Source organism: Lucilia cuprina, chromosome 6 (assembly GCF_022045245.1).
Source record: "Lucilia cuprina isolate Lc7/37 chromosome 6, ASM2204524v1, whole genome shotgun sequence".
Taxonomy (NCBI): Eukaryota; Metazoa; Arthropoda; class Insecta; order Diptera; family Calliphoridae; genus Lucilia; species Lucilia cuprina.
Genome location: NC_060954.1, coordinates 36,863,392 through 36,878,849, shown reverse-complemented (window position 1 = coordinate 36,878,849; position 15,458 = coordinate 36,863,392). Strand labels below are relative to the sequence as shown.

The 15,458-nt window shown below is 29.7% G+C and overlaps 1 protein-coding gene and 1 long non-coding RNA gene across 3 annotated transcripts in view; one reads left to right on the top strand and one right to left on the bottom strand.

Annotated features, from left to right (window-relative positions):
• Window positions 1-1,486: 1,486 nt before the first annotated feature.
• Window positions 1,487-3,346, bottom strand: LOC124420699. The gene is made up of 2 exons (XR_006941308.1): window positions 2,255-3,346; window positions 1,487-2,189 (listed from the first exon to the last, which is right to left on the bottom strand). It is a non-coding gene; the product is annotated as an uncharacterized LOC124420699 (long non-coding RNA).
• A 1,769-nt stretch (window positions 3,347-5,115) lies between these two features.
• Window positions 5,116-15,458, top strand: part of LOC111678560 (ATP-binding cassette sub-family G member 1-like) — a 12,722-nt gene continuing 2,379 nt past the window's right edge. Inside the window, exons 1-5 of one of the 2 annotated variants that reach the window (XM_023439951.2) lie at window positions 5,116-5,385; window positions 13,946-14,063; window positions 14,131-14,466; window positions 14,643-14,881; window positions 14,946-15,190. In XM_023439951.2, the coding sequence (XP_023295719.2) occupies window positions 5,256-5,385; window positions 13,946-14,063; window positions 14,131-14,466; window positions 14,643-14,881; window positions 14,946-15,190 (1,068 nt within the window). In that variant the 5' untranslated portion in view covers window positions 5,116-5,255. Of the gene's footprint in view, window positions 5,386-13,945; window positions 14,064-14,130; window positions 14,467-14,642; window positions 14,882-14,945; window positions 15,191-15,458 lie in introns of those variants that run through there. The other variant, XM_023439952.2, reaches the window with a different exon arrangement.

Here is a 15,458-nt window from a genome sequence, read left to right as displayed (position 1 = left end):
AAATGGTTACAAGTCAATTTTAGACGTTTAATACATTTTTTGAAGAGGGGTTTGTATGGGGGCTAGGGTCAAATAAGGGCCGATCCTTACGAAAATCTGCAGTGTCATTTATACTTATGTAAAACTTATTTATGCCAATTTTTAGAGAGATAATAGTATATTTAACGTAATTATGGCATAAGAAGTTCAAATCGGGAGGTACGGTTGTATGGGGGCTAGGTGAAATAATGGACCGATTTCAACCATTTTCAATAGGCTTCGTCCCTGTGCCAAAAAACATGCTTGGTCCAAATTTCATCAAATTATCTTGAAAATTGCGGCCTGTACCTCGCGCACAAGGTTTACATGGACAGCCAGCCGGACAGACGGACGGACGGACATGTCTTAATCGAATTAGAAAATGATTCTGAATTGATCGGTATACTTTAAGGTGGGTATTGGACCAATATTTTTGTATGTTACAAACATCAGCACAAACGTATAATACCCTCCCCACTATAGTGGTGTAGGGTATAATAATATAGGTCCTATACCCACCTTAAAGTATACTAATCGACTCAGAATTATTTTCTGAGTATAAGTCCGGCTGGCCGTCCGTCTGTCCGTCCGTCCGTATAAATCTGTAATTAAACAACAATTTTGAAAATAATTCAATGAAATTGAAGGGTCGAAACCTATTAAAAATGGTTAAGATTGGTCCATTATTTCACCTAGCCTTTATACAACTGAACCTCCTAATAGGGCTGGTAAATTTTGTAATCAAACTAAAGGTTAAAATTTTGGACATAATTCAATGAAATTTGTTATATGATCTTCTATGGTACCATAGACTAAGCCTATTGAAAATGGCATATTTCACCTAGCCCCCATACAACTGGACCCGCCGAATAGGGCTTTTAAGTTCATAATTATGTTTATTATACTCGTACGTCGACAAAAAGCTGAAAAACCAAGTTCAATACTAGCCTTGATGATCCTCATGAACTCTATAATTATAGGGCCTCATTTGACCCTAGCCCCTATAAAAAGCCCCTTTCAAAATTTGACTTTAATGTCCACAGTTTTGTTCAACAATAGATGACTTAAGTATAAATGAGGTAGGGTATAATTCAACTTAAATGTTTTATTATGAAAACTTAATCACATTTTATTTATAACAGGTGTAGGGTATTATATGGTCGGCCTCGATCATATAATTTCTTACTTGTTTTTATATTAAAATTTTTAAAAAAGTAAAAAGTTCCAATTTAAGTTTCCAAAAAGCCCATATTTTTGTTTACAATTTGAAAACATTGTTAAAAACCAAGACAAATTGTATTTTTACAAAAGGAATGGACTCCAAGAAACATACATACATATGTATATGCTCATATCACCGTTATTTACGACCCATTCTTTATGCATTTGTGGGAGCATTGGATGATTTGTACCTACATATGTATATGTTTGTATCTGAATATATTGTTTAATACGAAATTATATTAAAATATTTATATAGTATATTTGATTATTTGAAATTAAGAAACAAAGAATAAAAAAACCACAAGTTTGGCAATATAAAAAAATATTATCGGTTTAATACACATACTAAGGCCAATGAAATGACATTTTACCTAGATAAGTCGGAAACGGCGAGACATTTTTTTCAACAGAAATGTGCAATTTAAATACGAGGGTTAAATTTAAATTGTATAGAAATATTCTATATATTGTATACGATGGTTCCATAAAAATTGTTCTCAAAATTTGCTGAAAGTGAATTAGTGTCAAATTCAGTTCGTTATGACATTATTCGTTGGTAATTCAAACTGAATTTCGTACAGATTGTGTAAATCGCATAAAAAAATTATGTCGACACATGTAATTCAGCTGTTGTAACAGCTAAAATAATCTAGTTGGGGGTTATACATCAATGTCCAGGTCCAAAAATATTTTCTTCTGTGGTGCTATAGGCGACCTACAAGTACGACATTCATGCTTTATACTGCTACCGCGTAATTAATGGCGTCTCTATGAATGTTGAATACGAAGATCCTTCTGACATGCCTCGGGGGAGTATCCATGACTTCTCTGATGACAACTGTCATTGTATTGCTTCTCTGGGAACATCACCCTATCGCGTAATTAATGGCGTCACAATGAATGCCGTATACGAAGATCCTTCTGACATGCCTCGGGGGAGTATCCAACTGTATAAGGTTAATGTTAGTATGACTTCTCTGATGACAACTGTCATTGTTTTCATTATCCATACCCCAAGTGCTGCCGGCTAAGCTATGGAAGTTCATAAATAGGCTATCAAATTTCAACATCGACCACGGTTAAGTTTTCTTCTTTCGCCCAGGTGTTATTGACGACTTCGCTGGTGATTATAACAGGTTACGTGCAGTAGAGATCTGATGTGTTCCGTGGGGTTACACCAGATTGTACAATTCATCAATGCTGTACAATCGTCTGCATATGAAACCATGACCACGCCTTGTTCGGGGAGTTTAGAGAGGTAGAAGTTAAAGAAAAGTGACAAAATCTTGAGGTGCGTCTTGTTTAACATTACGAGGCTAGGAGCGTCTGTCTCTAAACTAATAAATACTCCGATAATTTATGACCTATCTCTTCGTGCTGTTCACCTCCATTTTCTTAATGGCTGGATATTTATAATCGTATCGAAAGGCTTTCGCCGATTTAAGCCTTATGAGAATTGAATGGCAAATGCCGGTTTATGTTGTGGTGGTGCTGTGCATTTGCGGAAAACATGCTGGTGACGAGCGACTGGACAGCTGGGGGAGGATGCCATAACAGTCTTTGCGACTGGTGATAGAAAGGATATAGGCCTGTGTGATAGTCCTTCCGTCGCTTTTTTCCCGGGGTTTTAAAATGGGTATAACCACAGGCGAATGGCTGTGGTATGTCCATGACTGGATGGTTGTGAAGTTTGCGAACAACTCTTCGTTTCACTATTTCACTCTCGGGTGCTTAATGAGTTGCCCTTCAAGGTCAGAAATGGGGTTCTCTGATAACTTAATTGCGATCGTGTCATTCTTCTTCGTCGGGTTGGAAAGAGATCGAACTGTAGACCAAAAACATACTAACACCCGAATTAAAGTTGTAGTTCTTCAAGTGATCTTGCCATTTTTCCGCATATCCTCATTTACCAACATGCTGATTTCATGGTTCAGCTAAGCGAGTATTGAAAGATGCATTCAAACAATTTTTGCTATGATTACAAATATCTAGCTATTAAGAAAATGGAGGTGAATGTAATAAAATATAATGATTCAACTCATATAAATAAAACAATTGCTTTTGTTAAAAGAAAGTGGCAAATACGAAAACAAAGAACAGCAATAAGAACACAAAATTATGAAGAATATGACAGGTGTTGTCGATATACTTACTATTGCATTGTTAAAATGACAACGATTCATTGCCTAAAGAGATTTGAAGCGTAATCGAAATAACAACAATGCGTTGTTGAAATGACAACGAAGCGTTGCCAAAATGTTAATAAACGTAGTAAGCTCACTTTTGGCAACGGTTTTTGAACCTTTTTTTCCTCTGTGTATATGCATAACTTCATGTTTCTAAGTTCAATATCATAGAACATTTAAAAATTATCAGTTAGACCTGGTCCACACTAGGAAACTTTTCTTGAGAAACTTTTTCTTAATTCTATTTTGAAGTTTCCTTAATGTCGACACATAGAAACTTTTGTTTCAGAAACTACGTGTTAATTGATTTGTTGATGTACGAATGAGAAGAATAACAAAACAAGTTTCCGAGAACGAGAAACTCCGTACCGCGAGAGATGAATGATATTCTGTCTCTTTCTCTCTCACGCAAAATCAAAAGTTTCCCAAGAAAAGTTTCCTAGTGTGAACCGGCAGTTAGAGAATGAAAAAGTACCAAAAACAAGTAAGAAATTATAGTCGGGCGTGGCCGACCATATAATACCCTACACTTTTGACAAAAGTATAATGTGATTTAGTTGCCATAATAAAGCATTTAAGTTGGATTGTACCTTGCCTCAGATATACATACTTAAGCCGTTTATTGTTGACTAAAATTGTGGACATTTAAGTGAAATTTTGATAGAGACTTTTCATAGGGGCTAGGGTCATATGAGGACCTATTATTATGGAATTCGTGAGGGTCATCAAGCCTTATATAAAACTTGGGTTTTGTAACTTTACCCTACTGGACCGATCTTTGCCATTTTCAATAGGCTTCGTCTCTGGGACAATAGAAGATCATTTACCAAACTTCATTGAATTATACCTAAAGTGGTGTAGGGTATAAATAGCACACTACAGGCCTCAGTTTTAAATATTAACCCATGATCTTCTATTGTGCCAGGGACGAAGGCAATGGTTTAGATCGGTCCATTATTTCAACTAGCCCCACACAACTGAACCCCCGAATAGGACTTGTAAACCTTGTAATCAAATTACAGGTCGAAATTTTGATAATTTAATGAAATTTGGCATATGATATTCTATGGTACTGGAGACGAAGCCTATTGAAACTGGTTAACATCGGTCCATTATTTCACCTAGCCCTCATACTCTTCGAATAGGGCTTTTAAGTTCATAATTATGTTTAATATTCTAGTATCTCGACAAAAAGCTGCAAAAAAAAACAAAAAAAAACTTTATAATTAAAGAGCCTCATTTGACCCTTGCCCCTAAAATAGCTCACTTCAAAATTTGACTAAAATGTCCACAATTCTATTCAACAATAAATAAATAGCTCAAGTATGTATATCTGAGACAAGGTACAATTCAAAATAAATGTTTTTTATGAAAACTAATACTTGTTTTTATATTTTTGACAAATTTCTCATTTTTTATACTTATACTAAAAACTATTTTTGTTAAGTATTATTAATTAATTTGTTTAAGTGTAGCTTTTCGATTGCATTAATTAATACTTGCAAACAAGAACTCTACTGGAATTAGCAAATAATTTATTTGTTAGTATTAGTTCCAGTTATTGCAAAAATTTTAAAACATTTCTAATATGTTTGTATTTACGAGTAAGTACTGTGATAATTTTCGTCGTCTGTTTGTTTGCTGTTTACTCGAGCCAACTTTTTTTTTGGGGTGTTCTCCCTAGAACAGAAAGTGAATAGATTCTCAACGTATCAGAAGGTTGTTGCATCGGTCGCTCGGTGATCGATATAAGCGATCAAATTAAAATTGTTTATTTTTTGTTTGTTTTAGTTTTTTTTAATACTTTATTAATGTTAATTGTTTATAATGGATGAAATCGAATCGGTTGAACGGCTGCAAAATGATACAAAAAGTGAATTTCAAATTTTACCAACCGGATATAAAGTAAATATTGAATTTAGTAATTTGACGTATGAAGTGCCAGATCATAAGCAAGGTATATAGTGTTTTTTTTTAAATTCATAATTAATATGTAAATAACAATATTAATACAAAATTTATTTAAAAAAAATTAAATAAAGAAGCGCAACTGTGACGTATATAAATAGTTCAAGTTAATTTCGTGCATTTTGAGAATTTATTTCGATCTAAGTTGTGCACCTACTTAAGTTAAAAAAAATATTATGTGCCATTTGGTATTTTAAACTGATAAAATATACAAACAATAACAAAAGTGCTATAATTAAAAATGAGAAAAGAAAACAAGAAATCTTGTATACCGGCAAACAAAAAAAAAAAAAATAGAAGGTTTTTAAATTTAGAGCGTAATTAAAATTATTTCAGACAAAAGTGCGGAAAATAACATTAAATGTATTGGAATTTTTTAAAAAGATGATAAATGAATAATAAAAAATCATGGAATCTCACTGTGCAAAATTTTTGTCAATCTAGATATAAGCAAAAAATACGATATAAGTATATATTTATTATTTCGTTGGTAACTCTTAAAAATATATATCTGAGACCCAACAAAGTATACAGTGAATCAACTAAGTTTTTTGCCTACCTTTTTTTTAAGAGAATTTAGTTGTTTGTTCATAAATAAAGAAGTTTTTTTTATAAATAAAAAAGTAAATATATATTTTCCAATTAAAAATAGAGATTGTGTAAAATGGGAAAAATTAGAAAAAAATATTAAAATACAAATTTTGGTGCATTTGTTGTTGCATTTTAGTATTTTTCATCAGAATTTGCATGTCAATAAAGTATTTTGCATATTGAGAATTCCGGTTAATTTCATTGGGTTTTTCAAATTATTTTTTAATTATTTTTGGAATTTATTGTTTTATTGTTAAAAGGAAGAGTGTTAAGTATTTTTCAATTTTAATTTGTAAAAATCATATCCTCATTGGGTGAAAATGGATGTTATTTACCTTAAAATGTTTAAAGGATAATGATGAAGCAATTTCGATATAAAAATTAGTTTAGATTTCTAGAACAAATATAAATCAATAAAATATAATTATGAAATGTTTAATCAATAACCGTAACGTCAAAAAAAGCAATATTTTTCACCTAATACATACATTTATATATATTTAGAACCCGAATCAAGAATAACTATCCAGATCCAATGTATCCAATTCAAAATTACTTATTATTTTCGAAATTTAATGAAAGAAACGATAGATTTCATGTTAAGTCAAATATTGACAAATTCTGATAGGTATATAGGATAATAAATCGATTAAGAAATGTCCAAATTTAGTCGTTTCACTACTAAAATATCTAAAAAATGTTATTCTAATATATAGGAGTAATAAAAACATTAAATATTTTGAAATAATGCAGCAATATTAAAAAAATGAACAAAAAAGCAAAATACTTTATTGACTCAAAAAATTAACAATACGTTCACATTTTATCAAAAATCTCGTTAATTAATATAACGATTTTACTTTTTATTGTAGAAAATTTAAATATAAGATATTCTTTAAAAAATACAACAAACAAGTTGTAAAGTTTTTTCTTAAAATTTATAAGATTTTGCATAGGCAAATTACTTAATTGATTCATTGTACATAGTATATCACTAGAACAATCGGTTTACGATTTCAAAAACCCTCCATACAAATGAACATATTCCAAGAAAATAATTTGTAGCGTAAATTACTCCCTTTAGAATTATTTACAAAATACAAGTCTGATCCATAAATGACTACATAAAGTCCATTTCTAAAAACCATTTAAACGTTCAAAAATTGTTAACAAATAATATTTTGGTACATAATTTGTTTTGTGAATATATAGGAATCACCCCGTTAAATGTTTTCCAAGTCGGCCCATATTTGATGATAGCTCAGATATACGGACTATTTTATAGGACCTCAACCAAGTACATACATATACTTTCCATAGTCCCTAGGAGGTGTTGTTAGTGGCTTAACAAATGTTTCACATATTGGAGTATCTAAAGATAAGTTTTTGAGTTTTCGCTAAATATAGCAACTACCCTGCTGATTCCAAACCAGAGGTAAACATACAAATTCATCTTGGGGCTTTCCTAGAATTAATGTGTCGGAATGTTTTTCTCCATGAATGTGTCGGATAGGTCGGAAGGAAGTGTGTTGGGTAAATTGATAGTGGATATAAGGTATCTTAACCAAGTGTCAGTATTAAATCTTCCTTTCTTGTTAGGATATGTTCAGGGTTTACTCTTTTTCACAATGTGTTCTCTGTGTGTATGAACTTTTTTGATGGATTCATATTTCGGTCTACTCAAATGATATTGTACAATAAAGTTAAATACCATGTTCCCACGAAATGTTAAATTACTTAATTTGGACTCTGAATTACAAAAACAAATTAACCCGTTTCTGATTCCAAGCCGGAGACAAACATACAATATCATCTTAGGGCTTTCCTAGAATTAATGTATCGGGATGTTTTTCTCTATGAATGTGTCGGATAGATCGGAAGGAAGTGTGTTGGTTTAATTGATAATGGATATAAGATATCTTATACAAGTGCCAGCATTAAATCTTTCTTTCTTGTTAGGGTATGTTCAGGGTTTACTCTGTTCATACTAAACTTTTCACAATGAGTTCTCTGTGAGTATGAACTTATTTAATGGATTCATATTTCGGTCTACTAAAATGATATTGTACAATAAAGTACAATATCATGTTCCCACGAAATGTTTAATTACTTAATTCGGACTCTGAATTACAATAGCCAATTAACCCGTTTCCACGACACATTCCTAATCCGTTTTGAAATTTCATCGCCGTCCCAGTAAAATATGAACCCAAAGGCCCTATTTTCGTGGGGTACGGTTGTATGGGGGCTAGGTGAGTGTGTGTCAAATTTCATTCAATTATCTTGAAAATTGCGACATGGACAGCCAGCTAGTCAGACGGACGGATATAGCTTAATCGACTCAGAAAACGATTCTAAGCTGATTGGTATACTTTAATGTGGGTATAGGATGAATATGTTTGTATGTTACAAACATCTAAAAACAAATAGGCAGTAGAATGAAGTATGAGGAAGTGAATGACTAGTGATGATAATTGCATCGTGTGAACGGAATAAAATTCGTAACAGAAGTTTTGTAAAAGTAAATATATGTTCAAGTTCATGGCAAATAAAGGTTTCGTGTGAACAAGGTTTCAAATTTTGTTGAATAGTGTGTATTTAGTTTTTTTTATGATTGTAATATGTTCTTTTTAATAATTTGTATAAGAAAGCACGTATTACTTAATATATTTTAAAATTTTTTATCATTTTATTCTCGAAAGTTATTTTTGAGTAACTACTCAGTCAGTTAATTTTGTTTGCTAGTTTAAGCGCCAAATGGAGGTGGTTTAAACTTCAGCAAGAAATGCAAAAAAGGTAAACAGCTGATGCAAAAAGTTAATATAATTTTTATAAAAATAATACATTTACAATTGTCTTCTTTTTTATAAAACATGCATTGTGTTGATAAGACCTGGTCCACACTAGGAAACTTTTGTTGAGAAACTTTTTCTTAATTCTCTTTGTCCACACATAGAAATTTTTGTATCAGAAACTACGTATTAATTGCATTGATTTGTTATTGTACGAATGAGAAGAATATCAAAACAAAACAAGTTTCCGAGTACGAGAAACTCCGTACCGCGAGAGAGATGAATGATATTCTTTCTCTCTCACGCAAAATCAAAAGTTTCCCAAAAAAAGTTTCCTAGTGTGGACCGACAGTAACAAACAGTGACGTTTCGTGTTGTTTTATATGACAACACAACGAGATTTAATCTTGTACTCAAAAACATTGCAGAGGATTAACATCACATAAAATTTAATTTCAGATTAACTAATTGGCATTTGATTGTCAACTCAAAAACTCTCGCTTTAAAGTAAGGGGTTAAATGCCTACTTTTACTTTGTAGTTGCCATGTTTTTGCTGGGTATTAATTTATTCAACAGAACTTACTTTAGTTGATTAGAATTTTTAAAGAATAATATGTACCTAGAGATAAGTAGGGAAAGCAAAATCACCACAGGTGTAAAAATATTTATAAAAATTTAATTTAAAAAAATTCATTGAATAGCTCATAGACTAGTGACTAGTCTATAAAATATTCAGTTCATAGACTACACAGAAAACTATTTGATACATTAATTATTAAACTAATTCCTCGACTATTTAATAATTTATTCCATAGAGTGTAGTCAATGGATTTTTCAATTACTACACCAGTCCATCGACTTTTCAATGGCTTAGTCCCAAAAAGTACTTTTTTGGGGAAAAAGTTAGTACTATTTTCTTATCTTATAAAAGATATGCAATTACATATTTTTCGTGTTTCGCTGTAGATAATTTAAAATGTTTAGTACTTTTAACATTATAGATTAAAAACGAAACACAATTATAGCAACAATTACTAATATAAACAAATTATATTATGAATTTTTACTACACATGTTTTGATTACTTTTTGGTTGTTTGTTTATCAAGTGCTAAAGTTTTATGTTTTTTTCTTTTTTTTTTAATTAATAATTTCTCCACCTATGTTTCTTTGGGTACAAATAATTTTTAATCTAATAAACTATTTGCGTTTAGAGATATTTTACGTTCGTTATTAAAATGCATTTCATAATAAATTAAAACCATTTGAAATATAAATATTCATTGTTAACACTTAAAAAACACTTTAGTTTAGTTAGTTTATATAATTAACTAGTTTTTATCATCTGTCAAAGGTTAAGTTATAAATAAATGGAGAATTGAAATTCAGAAGTACACACGTTTTGCAAATTTATCTTTTGTGTTTTAAAGACTTAACACCCCGTATTCATAAATGATTAATAAAGTTTAAGCGTTGGAAAGTGTAAAGTAATAAAATTTTTTTCAACATTAAAATATGTATTTGATTTGTTGATTATTATATACTAGCTATACCCAGTGTGCTTTGCTACTCTAAAAGCAATACAAAAACCTCACTTTACGATTTTGAAGACTCAAACTACAATAGTTTTCGAATTTTACAATATGTTACATAGCTATCTATCAATGAAAATTTTGAATAATCTAACAGTTGCCAGGATATGCGAAATTGTGTATTTAATTCATATGGAAATTAGCTGCCTAATTTCCTTTTTACAGTGAATCAATTAAGTAATTTGTCTATGTAAAATTTTATAAATTTTAAGAAAAAACGTTATCTAAACAGTTATTTATAGCAAAATAAAGCAATTTGTTTGTTGTATTTTTTAAAGAATATTTTATATATTAATTTTCTACCATTAAAAGTCAAATCGTAATATTAATTAACGAGATTTTTGATAAAATGTGAACGTACTGTTAATTTTCTAGGTCAATAAAGTATTTGCTTTTTTAGTTTTTTTGTTATTTTTTTAATATTGCTGCATTATTTTATAAAATTTTATATTTTCATATATTACTATATACTAGAATAACATTTTTAGATATTTTAATAGTGGAACGACATTTCTTAACCGATTTATTATCCTATATACCTATAAGAATTTATTAATAATTGATTTAACATTAAATCTATCGTTTCTTTGATTAAATTTCGAAAATAATAAGTAATTTTTAATTGGATACTTGATATATTAGATAATCAATGGATTTGGACCTAAAAAAATTTTTAGTGAGGTATAAATATATATATTATAACAAAAATAATTTGGGTTCTTGGTCATTTTGTATTGATAAACAAAAACTACATTACGGAAACCTCATCTATTTGGGGAGTACTGTGTAAATTTCATTTAGAATTGTAGAATATTGATTCTTATTCAATAAATCTAACACTAAGTACCATCTTAGCCACTCTAAGTATGGGGACATCACCATATATCACTATAGAGCAATTACATGATAAAATCCTGATTTTCAACCTCATATTTTAAATGCTTTATTTTATGAATAAGATACAGTAGGCATATTAGGATCTGGATAGTTATTCTTGATTTGGGTTCTAAATATTTATAAGTGTATGTATTAGCTGAAAAATATTGTAGGTATTTTTCCTGTACTACACGTCACTTTACTTGATATTGGTTTTTAAGCATTCTAGTTCGTATATGGATTTTGGAGAAGCTAAATCAGGAGTCCAATGGTTTTCATTGGATACAAGTTGCCTCCCTTTGGCAGTTAAAGATTTTGAAGCGTTTTGCGTTTTTTCTAATTATTCTTTAGATCATTTCAACAATTATTCTATTTTATATTTTTAATGTTATTAATAAAACATCTCATAATTATATTTCATTGTTTTATTATATTTTTCTAGAAATCAAAACTAATTTTTTATATCGAAATCGCCTCATTGTTATCCTTTAAACATTTTTTAAGGCAAATAACATCACATTTTCATACAAAGAGGATATGATTTCTACAAATTACAATTGAAAAATACTTAACTCTCGTCCTTTTAACCATAAAAGAATAAATTCCAAAAAGTAATTAAAAAATAATTTGAAAAACCCAACGAATTTAACCGGAATTCTCAATATGCAAAATACTTTATTGAAGTGCAAATTATGATGGAAAATAATAAAATGCAACAACAAATGCACCAAAATTTGTATTTTAATATTTTTTTCTTGGTTTTACCATTTTACACAATCCCTATTTTTAATTGGAAAACATAAATTTACTTTTTACCTATTTTTCGAATTTTATCTATGAATAAAAAACAAAATTCTCTTAAAAAGGGTAAGCAAAAAACATAGTTGATTCACTGTATGTTAAAAAAAAACACAAAAAATGTGTTTTTTTAATTTGCAATATTTTTTTAAATTTACAATAATTATTTAAAAAAAACTATCATATTTATGTCTAAAAAATTGTAAAATGTTTTTTTTTAGTTATATAAAATTATTTTGCATTTTAATAAAGTATTTCGTATTGAATTTTGTGGTGCGAAACAACAAAGCATTTCGTACAATGTACAACATTTTTCGTGTATATTAGGCATGGATTATTTTCAGTGTAGCTCTAATAGTTTCTCAAAAATACGAATTTTTCTATTTAATTTATGCGGGGGGCTCCAAGCTCCCCAGATGAAAGTCCGCCCTTTTTTCCTCAAAAATTTCAGATGGATATTAAAGTAATTTGTACAACACATAAATAATATGGTTCTTTTAGTTTCAAAGATAAACGAAATTTTGTAGGGAGGTGCCAAGTCCACCATTGAAAGTCCGGCCGTTATACTCTAAATGTTCAGATTAATGTCAAAGATCTTCAAGCAAAGTTTAAATATTCCATCTCTATTTTATACATATGGGGGCTCCAAGCCCCCCAAATGAAAGCCCTCTCTTTTTCCTTAAAAATGTTCAGATAAATATTAAAGTTCTTCGTGCAAAATTTTTAAGAATTTAGTTTTATTAGTTTCCCAGATAAACGAATTTTTGCATATAATTAATACGGGAGGTGCCCCTCCCCCTAATGCTAGTCCGCCTACTTTTTGGCCTAAATAATCTAATTGACAAGCAGTTGGAAGATCTAAAATTGTTCCTTATGTAATTGTTTTTGTTTGTAATGAAATAGCAATATTTACACTTCAAAAATACTCAAACTGATTAGAAATGGGGCTCAGAAAAGACTCTTTTGGAAGAGTTAGCAAAACATTTTGTGTGGCCTAAAATGAGTTGATAATATCAACTTGATATAATTTTGATTTCGTTTATAAAATTAATTGTATAAGTATTTGAATTTGTGGCACAAAAAAATAATATAATATGATAGAAAATCGACGCACAAATTTTGTGCGTCGATTTTCTATCAAGGAAATTTAAATTATATTATGCTTTAATTATAACAATTTTATATGTTTAATGATCTTCTACGGAAGATAGTTGGGCGACTAATTACTAAACTAAGTCTAAATAATTTCAATTAATGTTTAAAATCTGATTTCATAAATAGATTAACCATTCGTTTAAAATGTGATTGTTTATAAATTTAATTTTTAATTAATTTTCGCGAATGTCGGAAGACCAAAAACTGTTTTCTGTTGTATTGTATATGTCTGTAACAAACATAAAAATTACTCAGAAAAGACTTTAAAATGACTATAGTATGATTCGGAAATAACTCAAAAACGACCCGTTATTTGCTTAAAAAAAAAACTCATTTAGAAGAGTTGCGGATAGGGTACCAAAAAATGATCGCATATGTGATCATTTTAATCGTGCAGAAGAGTCATAAATGATTCGAATATGATCAAAAAATAAAAAAAATTCTAGCTGGGTTTGAAGACAACAGGCTACACGACTCCATGAACACAAATGCTCTCGAGTTGCATTTGTAGACGTGTGGTAGCTACTGAATTATTTTAAAGACTGCAACCACACTACAACTACAAAGAAATAAGCTGATCCTAAAGATTGACATTTTGATAAATATTTCGTCTATATCCATTTTATCTTGAAATACAAAACTGACATTAATAAAAACATTCATATAACATGAAAATGCTTTTCTTTTCTCAAGGAATTTTATATGAATATAATTTTTATAATTTTATACTTTTTATAACTTAAAGGAATGAAACCTATATTGAAGAACATTAATGGACAATTTCAGTCAAAACAATTGTCAGTAATCATGGGCACCTCAGGAAGTGGCAAAACAACACTAATAAATTTACTGGCCGGATATCGGTACGTTTAATTAATAAGTTAACGTAATAACTCTATTATATCTCAATTGTTGTTTTTTTAATTTCAGAATTAATAAAACTTCTGGTATAATTAATATTAACAACAGACCACAAAACTTAAAACAATTTCACAAAATGTCGCGTTATATATTGCAGCACGATCATGTTAGTCCCCATTTTACGGTTATGGAATCTATGATTTTTGCGGCCAAATTAAAATTGAACGCTTATTTTAATGAAGACGAACGTGAAGAGGAAATAAATAAAGTATTAAACATTTTACATCTAAAAAATCAAGCAAATACCAAAGTTTCAAAATTATCTGGGGGCGAGAAAAAGCGACTCTGCTTAGCATTGGAATTATTAAATATTCCAACTGTATTATTTCTGGATGAACCAACAACGTATGTATTTTTATTAATTATATAAATTTATATACAAAACAAAATTATTTAATATCCAGTTTTTTTTTTTGACATGCAAGGGTCTATAATAAAACCAATATTTCAAGACCTAATGGGGGAAATTTTAACAATTCAAAAAAAATATTTTAATATTCTAAAATTTTATTATTTTATAGGGGTTTAGATGAATTTTCTGCCATGCAATGTATATCAATATTAAGATGTTTAGTAGCATCTGGACGCACCATTATCTGTTCAATACATGCACCCTCTGCCAGAATGTTTCAGATGTTCGATCATGTCTATATATTGGCCGATGGCGAATGTGTTTATCAAGGCTCAACTACAAATGTACTACCATATGTAACAAATATTGGTTTTGAATGTCCCATTACCTATAATCCAGCCGATTTTAGTAAGTTTTATACATGTTTTAATAAAAATCCAATTCGAGCGAATATTATATATTTCATCTTTAGTTATCGAAGTGGCTGCTCGAGAGTATGGTGATTTTCATGAAAAAATGGTTAATGAAGTTAAAAATGGTAAAATTTACAATTGGCTGCCAGTCGAACAAAAACAAATCGAATATTTAAATTCCTCAAAGCTTGAAGAATTTGAACTAGAAATAAATCCGAATTTATACAAACACAGAACTACTCCTTGGTTATTAGAATATAGAATATTATCGAGACAAATGTTAACACAAATGTGGCGAGATAAGGTAAGAACTGTAAAAGAGTGGGATATTTTATTAAAAGTTTAATCTCTCTCATATCTGCTTTTTTCTTTAATATTGTTTAACATTAAGCTGGAGATAATTACAAATTTGCAAAAACTAATTACACATTCTAACGTCAATGGGCAAAAATGTTTTATTTTAATACTAGCTAAATGTACCCGGCGTTGCTCGGGTTTTCTTCGATTCTTACAGATATTATATAGCTCTTGTTAGTTATGAGAGTAAAAATTAAAATGGTCATAAATTATTA